General features: G+C 49.5%; 1 protein-coding gene across 1 annotated transcript; it reads left to right on the top strand.

Annotated features, from left to right (window-relative positions):
• Positions 1 to 6,603: 6,603 nt before the first annotated feature.
• On the top strand, positions 6,604 to 9,225 carry EIF1 (eukaryotic translation initiation factor 1). The gene is made up of 4 exons (XM_036837628.1): positions 6,604 to 6,793; positions 7,502 to 7,665; positions 7,810 to 7,911; positions 8,349 to 9,225. The coding sequence occupies exons 1-4, from the start codon at positions 6,763 to 6,765 to the stop codon at positions 8,391 to 8,393; spliced, it is 342 nt and encodes a 113-aa protein (XP_036693523.1). The 5' UTR covers positions 6,604 to 6,762; the 3' UTR covers positions 8,394 to 9,225.
• Positions 9,226 to 9,577: the final 352 nt, after the last annotated feature.

Below are 9,577 nucleotides of genomic sequence, written 5' to 3' on the forward strand. Positions count from 1 at the left end.
AAAAATAAAATAAAAATAAACCTGAGGAGGTATGGTCTCTGTCCAAGGAAGACTGCCAGACACACCTGTGAGCTTCTGCCGGAGAGGGACCAGGTGTGAACTGACTTCCCCACAACACATCTGATGCTCTTTACTCCATCTGGAATGTCTACCCCAACCCCAACCCCACCCCAGGGGACTCCTACTGCCACGCTCAGAATGCAGCACCCTCTGTGCACCTGCGCCCGGCACTTCCTCCCTTCCGCCTGGGCCCCTGGCTTGTTGGGGGCATCTTCTGAACCCTGCCAAGCTGTGAACTCTCTGAGGGTAGGTGCCAGGTAGGTGCCTTCTAGGCTTCCTCTGCAAGCACAGGCTACACTTTACCCTCCCCGCAACCAAGTCTGCAGTTTGCCTGCCCAGGGGAGGGGAACCAGGGTCTCTGGCCTGAACCTCCCTTCCTAAGCAAAGCTGCCTCCCCCTTATCCCATCCACAGAGGGTCCTGCAGGACTCCCAGAAGGAGGAGGAGGAAGAGGAGGGGAAGGAGCAGAAAGCAGGACGGGGAAGGCAGATGCTCTGCCGGCAAAGAGGAACTGAGCAGGAGCCCCTGGCAAGCGGAGGAAAAGTGAGAACAAGAAGAGAGCCTGGCGGTGGGGGGCAGCGGCAGGGGGCGGGGGGATGGCTGGAGGGGAGTAAAGCACACTAGGCTTAAGGGTCCAGCTCCATGAATTTTTACCACCACGATCAAGATCGAGATCGTCTTCAGCACCCCATAAGGGTCCCTCGCGTCGCTTCCCACTACACACCCTGGGTGGCAGGAGGTTGAAGGGGTGATGTATCATGAGCGGAACCCCAGCTGAGGGCTAAAGCACATCTCGCAACAACCCCGTGCAATCTGGGTCAGTGCTGCAGCAAGCCCAGGTCTGCCTCCTTTTCCAAGTGGTAAGAATAGCAGACTTCATTCATTCACTGAGGAGGGGTGGGGGGGACATGATTCCCATCATGTATGTACATACTGGTAGCTCCCAAATAAGGAATGCAAGAAAGATCGCATTTATTTGACTTTCTTTCAATCAAGTTAAATCCTGTGCCAGTTATCCCACCAGCTGCCCAGAAATCTGACCTTGGATGTGACAGGGCCTCCAGCGATCCCCAGGATTCCCTCTAGGTCACGGGGTTTTCTGTAGCACCAGAGCTACAGAGAGGCCACTTGGACCAGATCAGCCATCTGCCTTGGTTACCATGGAGATGCCTATTTCCCCAGAGGATGTGATCCTTTCCTGGTGGGAGATTCTGCTGCTTCCATGCCAGGTTCAGAGCCCTGGGGAATCTTAATCAAGGCTGAAGGTCCCCAGGAGTCCCACACAGCCATGCCCTTGCCATGTCCCAAGCTCACCCTGGAGAGGTGCCCACATCTGTCCCCCCATTCTCAGGGACTTGCTCCTGTCCCCTGCTGCTCTGAGCTCTCTCTCTTTCCCTTCTCCACTGAGAATCTGGCATAATCTACTTAGTGATTTAATAACATTACATTTTTATCTTGTCACACATATTTTTCTCTTTAAATCTCCTCAAAAGCTTAAGAGAGAAAGTATTCGTATCCCTTTGTACAGATGAAAAATATGGAGGTTGGGAGACTGAGTCACCCAGGCAGGAAGAGGTGGAGGTGATACTCAGATTCAGGTACTCCAGAGCCCGTGCTCTGGGGCCAGGACTCGGAACTAGGAGTGCGGTAACGAACAAGCCAGTATTATCGGCAGGCACAGATGTCACTTGCAGACAGATTTGTCCTGGCCCCATCATTACTCTACAAGCTCCCCGGGCTGGGACAACCTCCGCACTAGGCGGTGGACTCTTTTTTTTTTTTTCAAATAAGATTTTTTTTTTTGATGTGGACCATTTTTAGTCTTTATTGAATTTGTTACAATACTGCTTCTGTTCTATGCTTTGGTTTTTTTGGCCCCAAGGCATGTGGGATCTTAGCTCCCCTACCAGGGATCAAACTCGCACCCCCTGCATTGGAAGGCGAAGTCTTAACCACTGGGCCGCCAGGGAAGTCCCTGGATAGTGGACTCTTATAGACCCTCCTTGGAAATGTCCCCAACGGGAACACAGAGCTACAGACTTTAGACCTGGAAAAGGCCTTAGAAATTACTGAGTCCTCCTTCTAGGGGATAAAATGGAAGCCCTGAGAGGTGAACAGGGTCGCCCAGGAAGCTGGTGGTAAGCAAGAACTGGATGTCCCACTTTCCTAGCCACCTGTCCCTGGCCTGGCCTCTGAAAGCAAAGCCTGTGTGTGTTCGTGGCAATAACTGTTTACAATGCACTGAGGTCAGGTCTGGCACCGGACACCAGGTCCCTGTAAGAGGAGCTGGGAACATGCTTATCTAGGGCCACCCTCCCTGCCCTGCACCAGGAAGCCAGGTCCAGGAGCTCCCTTTAGAGCCCAGAGTCGGACCTCTGAAAAGGACTTTTTCTCAGTGCTTCACCCCCCAGGACTGTCTAAGAGGGCAGCAGAGGTTGCAGCCTGGAGCCAGGGGTTGGCCATTCCTAGTAACTGAGCAACTATGAGACAAGTTGGGACCTGGGACTCTTTGCTGCAGTGTTTGCACCTGAACAAACGTCTCCTAGAACAACAAAATGCAAAGAAACTACGAGGGACTAAAAATAACTGCATGCATGCACAGTTGGGGCAAATTATGGATAACAAGATACAAAAAGACCAAAAACCCAACTGCCACTTCTGAAGACCCAGGAGCAAAAGCAGGGTACTGCACATGCCCCCTGAACTCAACATCACCAAAGGGGTGGGCAGATCACCTCAGCCACCCCTCTGGCCCGACCTCTGGATACACTCCTACTCTCACCCCATATAGGGAACCAGCTCGTCCCTCCTCGGGAGCGATCAAGGGAACCGGTTGCTTGTTTTTGCTCCCCTCCTGCTGCAGCAGGGCCCCCAGTGAAGCCTTGCCTGAATTTCTTGTCTGGCCTCTTATCAATGTCTATTGATTAAGGAAGGTCAAGAACCCTAATTGGTAGCACCTACAATGACTGCTCATTCGACAAGCATTGAGCACCCACTGTGTGCAGGCACCTACCGCACATACACAGCAGAGGAGAGAGGCATGTACCTTATTCTTTTGAGCTCACAGTCTAACAGGGAGATAAATAAGGGAACTGGCAGAGCCAGACCACGGGCATGCCACCTGTGCCATCACACAGGGCCCCCCGCTTAGGAGGGCCCTGTGCTTGGCTTAATGTTCTGCTGTCTTTGTCTTCAAATTCTGAATCGTTTTTGAACAAAGAGCCTCACGCTGTCATCTTGTACCAGGCCCAGCAATTTATGTAGCCAGTTCAAGGAACAGGCAAGCAAAATGCAGTGTGATTAATGCCAAAAAGAGGAAGCGGGGGCACAGAGAAGACTCCCAGCTGAGTCCTGGAGGATGAGTGGGAGATATCAAACAGAGAAGAGGAAGGAAGAAAAGGGACAGCACGTACAGACCCTGCAATGAGAAAGATCGGGTGCTTCAAAGAACGTTGTAGAATGTGGGGAGTGGTGATACACCATGAGGTGAAGGGGAACTAGGACCAAGAAAAGCCAAGATAATCCTGAAGAACAAAACAGAGGAGCTCATGCTATTGGGCACAGAGACTTTTTGTAAAACTCCTATAATTGAGAGATTATGGCTCTGGGATAAATAGAGCAGTGGAACAGAACAGAGAGTCTGAAAACGAACCCACGCATAAATGGAAATACGATTATGATAGAGAAGGCAGGACAAATCAGGTACTAGTCAATGAATGGTGCTGGGACAATTGGCTATCCACAGAGGAAAAAAAATTAGACCCCGTTCTCACATTACACACACACACACACATACACACACACACACACACACACACACACACACAATTCCAGGTGGTTTAAAGACCTAAATGTGATTGGGAGATTGGGACTGACAAATATACACTATTGATACTATGTATAAAATAGATAATAAGAACCTGCTGTATAGCACAGGGAACTCCACTTCACTGTACAGTAGAAACTAACACAACATTGTTAAACAACTATAGCCCATTTTTTTAAAAAGACCTAAATGTGAAAAAGCAAAGCTTTAAAACTTTCGGAAAAAAAAAAAAAAACAGGGTATCTTTATAAACTGGAGACAGACAAAAGATTTCTTCAATATGACATAGAAAGGATCTTTTCCTAAAAGGAAAAGATAAGCTGGACCACATTGTTATTTTAAATTTTCTTATAACAAAATATGTGTGCACACTGGGGGAGCCAGCTCTGACTCATTCACTCTCTCTCCCCAAACCCCTTTCAAGCACAGCCACGTCTGTGAGTGTAGAGGTTTCCAGGTGGAGGAAGGTTGTGTCCTTAGCTTCTCACACTGGGATGGGTGTGAGGCTGGGACGCCCATGCCTTCTAGCCATGGTTCCCCAATTCCTGATATCAAGGAAGCCAAATGATTATTGAAAAGACTACTTAGTAAATACGGAATCAAAAACACTATCAAGAAAAATGGTATAGATGATCTTACTTGCAAAACAGAAATAGAGAGACACAGATGTAGAGAACAAACGTAGGAAACCAAGGGGAGAGGGGGGGTGGGGGGATGAATTGGGAGACTGGGATTGACATATAAACACTATTGATACTATGTATAAAATAGATAACTAATGGGAACCTACTGTATAGCTCAGGGAACTCTACTCAGTGTTCTGTGGTGACCTAAATGGGAAGGAAATCCAAAAAAGAGGGGATATATGTATACATATAGCTGATTCACTTTGCTGTACAGTAGAAACAAACACAACATTGTAAAGCAACTATACTCCAATAAAAATTAATTTTTAAAAAAAACTATCAAGTACACCCAGCTTTTCCTCCCTTGGGGTTTTCCATGGGATGGGCTCTTTCCATTTAGGCATCAACTGGGACGTCACCTCCTCAGAGGCCTCCTGAAGCCCTTGTTGTGATGTGCTCCAAGGACAAAGAACAAGATAAACTCAAAGGGCCAACATCACCAGAACAGAGAGTTACCAGACCCTTATCACTCTGTCACAATAAGACCATTGCAACATCTCTGAGCTTTCCCAAGCAGCATGCCTTGCTCCTTTCCCATCCCATATAAAGGAAGGTATTCATCCCACTGGAAACATGTGGACCCTACCCAATAGGCAGGTGACTCACAAGTCCCTTTGTTCCCTGGCTATAAAAACAGACAAGCAACCCATGCTCATCGTCGACTTTCCCTGGCTACCAGGAAGTCGGTTCACTGTTCTTGCAGCGACCCTTCTCTTTAATAAACTCTATCTTCCTTACAGTCTGCCTTGCGTCTGGAAATTCTTTTCCAACCCGTGCTCGGACCATGACACTTGTCACTCTATCATGTCACCTTATTTACTTCTTTCTTGGCACCTGTCACAATCTGTCATCTTATTTATTGTCTCTCTCTCCCATTCGACTCCACTGGTGCCAGTGACCCTGACCATCAAGAGACATAAACCCACAGTCCTTGGGGCCAGCATACATTTTTCTGTTTGCCTTGCACAGTGTTTTTCCAAAATTAAATTTATTGGCAATGTTTAGAAATCAAAAGATTTTATAGAAACATCTCAATTTCAGGGTTCTCTTGAAAAAGAAGATCTAGTACAATGGGCTGGAGCCCCTGCAGCCTCTGATTTTCACCCCGGCGCTCACCACACCCCATTACACCACCCTTGGCTGTCTGCACTCCTTTATCTTACCTCCCTGGCCCCTGGAAGCCTTTGGAGTCTAAAACCACACTAGGTACCCCTGCAACTATGAGCATTTCAATTAATAAATTGAAAGTGCAAGAAAGTTTGACTGTTTTGAAGGAAATAGTTCAACTAAGCTCTGGGAAGGCTCAACCCCACACAATTTGTATGACAGAAAGGACCCCCTTCCAAGTGCGTGAATTCTTGGCCCCCAGAACCGGCGTTACTCTCCCTTGAACTCGTGCTAATGATCTGGGCATTCTTTCCTTAGAAGATCTAAACGATACGTTTAAAGTAGATTAATCCATTTTTAGATTAGATTCATCTAAATGATAAATTAATCTAAATGATAAAGTTAAGGTTTTGGTTATACTATTGTACGTTGAAAAAGTGCCGCCCTAAATCTGTCACGGAGCAAATCTGTAAAGTAGGGAGTAAGTGGGTAGTTGGGTGGGTATGAGATAGTGGGAATTTGTCGTGTTTGGGAGGGTCAGCATCTAAATCCCCTCTAAGGAGTGCCAATCTACCCCAGGAAAAAACCCTTCCCTGCAACAGGGTCAAGAAGGCGGAACAAGCCAGAGAACATAGGGTGCAGGCGCAGAAACCTCCACCAGTTGTCTGCACCGGCCTGACACCTTCCTCCAGCACTGCGCAGGCGCCTAGACGAACCAACCCTTCCCTCCCCCTTCCATCTCTCCCCTAGTCGAGAGGACGCCCTCCCGCAGCACACAGTTCCTGCGCAAGCGCCGTCCCGCGTCCCCGCTTCCGGACCAATTGGAAGCGGCGGCGCCCGGGCGCAGGGGGCAGAACGCCGTGGGTGGGGCCTGGACGTGAGCGCAGCGCGCTGGCGTCACAGGGGCGGCTATATAAGTGAATACAGGCACCGCCCCTCCGTCCCAGTCACTGAGCCGCCGCCGAGGACTCAGCAACCTCCCCCTTGAGCCCCCTCGCTTCCCGACGCTCCGTCCCCCCCGCCTGCCTTCTCCAGCCGCCGCCTTCCGCAGGCCGTTTCCACCGAGGAAAAGGAATCGTATCGTATGTCCGCTATCCAGAACCTCCACTCTTTCGGTAAGTCCCGGAAAGGTCCCAAGAGGAGGAAGGCCCGGGCGGGGCGCTCCGGGTCCGCAGCCAGGGCCTGGAAAGCTGCTAAGCGTTCCGGGCCTTAGTGAACTTGGGTAGAGGGGAGATGTCCGGGCTCGCAGGCAGTGGGGCCACGGCCTGGGCCCTGGGGTTGGCCCCTGAGCGCGACCGGAAGGAGCGGGCGGGAGGTCAGCCCTTGGGCGGGTCCGGCGTCTCGGGTGGCGCATTTACTAATGGCTCCCTGGCCTCATCGGGCCACACCCGCCCCTCCCGGCACCCTTTCGTCACATCCCATACGTCACCGCCGTTGTCACGGAGCCGGGAGGGAGAGGCGGTGCCAGCCGTAAATGACAGCTGCGCGCGCCAATGGGGCGGGAAGCGTGGCCCCGCCTCGGAGCTTGGGTTCCGGCCGGTTGCATCAGCTGGGTGGGGCGCCGCCGGCCAACCCTGGCTCCCCCGACATGTGATCGGCTTCCGAGGGCGGGCCTGGGGCAGGAAGCCCAGACTTTCTCCCGGACTGGGGAAGCCGGCCGTCCCGGACTGACCTGTTCGAGGAGAGCCAACAAAGAATATACCTGATCTGACCAGGCCCTGACGATTTCAGTATCACTTTCTGCACACGGAAGAGATCCAGTGGGAGGGTGGCAGTGGGATCTGAGCACAACAGCACTAAACGAGCTTGACCTTTTTTCCCAGACCCCTTTGCTGATGCAAGTAAGGGTGATGATCTGCTTCCTGCTGGCACTGAGGATTATATCCATATAAGAATTCAACAGAGGAACGGCAGGAAGACCCTTACTACTGTCCAAGGGATCGCTGATGATTACGATAAAAAGAAACTAGTGAAGGCGTTTAAGAAGGTAGGTTTTTAATGAGATTGTAGGGGAATCACATTTACCTTGCCTGCATGGGGCTGCTGTCCTGTATTACTTTCTGAAAAGGGTTATTAGTGGCATTCAGGCCGTTGCGCTGCCTAACTTATTTTGCTTGCGTTGTCCTTGCAGAAATTTGCCTGCAATGGAACTGTAATTGAGCATCCAGAATATGGAGAAGTAATTCAGCTACAGGGTGACCAGCGCAAGAACATATGCCAGTTCCTCGTAGAGGTGAGTTGTCACTTCCTGTTAGTACATTTGTGCCTCTGCCCTGGCTAACTAATCTGAGATCTGCCTAGTCTAGTCAGTTTCTGCTGGGGATATAAAAGTTTGTTTTCTAAGGCTAAGCCAAACAGTTGAGTTTTTGAAGTTCGTAGACAAAATGTATTTCTGAAAGCAAGGGATTTGTCTGCCTTAAGTTTACTGTTTACATGGATCTACCTTAAGGGTGCAGTTGCATGCAGACACATACTAAAACAAGCAGGATGTCTGGTTGGCTGTTCTAAGTGCTAAAATCATACCTGTTACACCATTGGTGGTTAACTGAGTGTACCCTGAGTTGAGAGCATCTGGGCTCTGGGACTTCTCTTGACCAGTGTAGAAGCAGGAGGACAGGATTGTTGTCATCAGAAATGGAGGCTTTATAACTGCCCTTTTTTCCTTTGCAGATTGGACTGGCTAAGGACGATCAGCTGAAGGTTCATGGGTTTTAAGTGCTCCTGGCTCACTGAAGCTTAAGTGAGGATTTCCTTGCAATGAGTAGAATTTTCCTTCTGTCCCTTGTCACAAGTTTAAAAACCTCACAGTTTGTGTAATGTAACCATTTGGGGTCTGCTTTTAACTTGGACTAGTGTAACTCCTTCATGCAATAAACTGAAAAGAGCCATGCTGTCTAGTCTTGAAGTCCCTCATTTAAACAGAGGTCAAGCAGTAGGCACCTGGCAGTGTCCAGCCTGAAACAAAGCAATAACGGTGATGTTTCAGCCAAGTCCAGAGCCCCAAGATCACAGACGGCTATGTCTGGCCCGAAGCTCCTCAGCAATCCCTCTACAGAGTTCCCTGCCCTAAGAGAATGTCGCCACCTGAACAGCCCTCGGTGAAGCTGAGAGTGGAGGATGGGGTGAGGCAGCGACGGCAGCTGTACTGCTAGAGGGAGTCTTTGATCATCAGGGGAAAGATCCCCTGGTATCTCCAATGTGACCAGGTGGGCAGAGCTTAGAGCAGCCACCTTCCTTCTATTGAGGTGAGAGTACAGCTGGCTTGCCACCAAGGTCTTTTTGACCAGACATATCCTAGCTGATCGATGTCCAAACTAGAATGTGAGGCCAACCTTCTATCAGAGTTAAACTTTTGACAAGGGAACAAATTTCAAGCCGATGTATCAGTCATGTAGCTGTAGAGCTCGCAACTTACTAGCAACAGCTGCCCAATGCCATGTGAAGTAACAAACTGGTTTTTGGTTTTTTGGGGGGTTTTTTTCCCCTTCAGTTTTAATGTTATGTAATGTATTTAAACCCTTATTTAAATAAAACTTGTTTTCAGAAACATCTGACTTGCAGATTTCTGTTTAATATATAGTCATAGTCAATCTTGTATGTGTGGAGGAACCACAGAAATGGCAGTAGAGGATACATCTGCACCTGCAGCTCCTCAAATGGGGCCTCAGCCTCTTAATGAAAAACTAGTGAGCTTGTCCCTCCAAGTGCCCCCCATGTCAGCTGTCCTGTAAGCATTCAGCCAGAGCTGTGCTGTCCCATTAATCTGTCCTGAAAGAAGGTGCTGCGTGGCTGACAGACACTTGGCCAGCTGCCTGAGTGGTTTAGTGGTTGTGGAGGAACTTGCCTTGTGAGATGACAGAGCAGGGTTGGTTTGGAAATCCTTGAGTTCCCTTAACAGG

The sequence above is a fragment of the Balaenoptera musculus genome, chromosome 20 (assembly GCF_009873245.2).
Source record: "Balaenoptera musculus isolate JJ_BM4_2016_0621 chromosome 20, mBalMus1.pri.v3, whole genome shotgun sequence".
Classification (NCBI taxonomy): Eukaryota; Metazoa; Chordata; class Mammalia; order Artiodactyla; family Balaenopteridae; genus Balaenoptera; species Balaenoptera musculus.

Bases quoted from the DNA above. Each gene is read 5' to 3' on its own strand.
- EIF1 (XM_036837628.1), top strand. From the start codon at position 6,763: ATGTCCGCTATCCAGAACCTCCACTCTTTCG. The intron at 6,794-7,501 runs GTAAGTCCCGGA...CTTTTTTCCCAG, and splicing joins CCAGAACCTCCACTCTTTCG to ACCCCTTTGCTGATGCAAGT. The intron at 7,912-8,348 runs GTGAGTTGTCAC...TTTCCTTTGCAG, and splicing joins TATGCCAGTTCCTCGTAGAG to ATTGGACTGGCTAAGGACGA.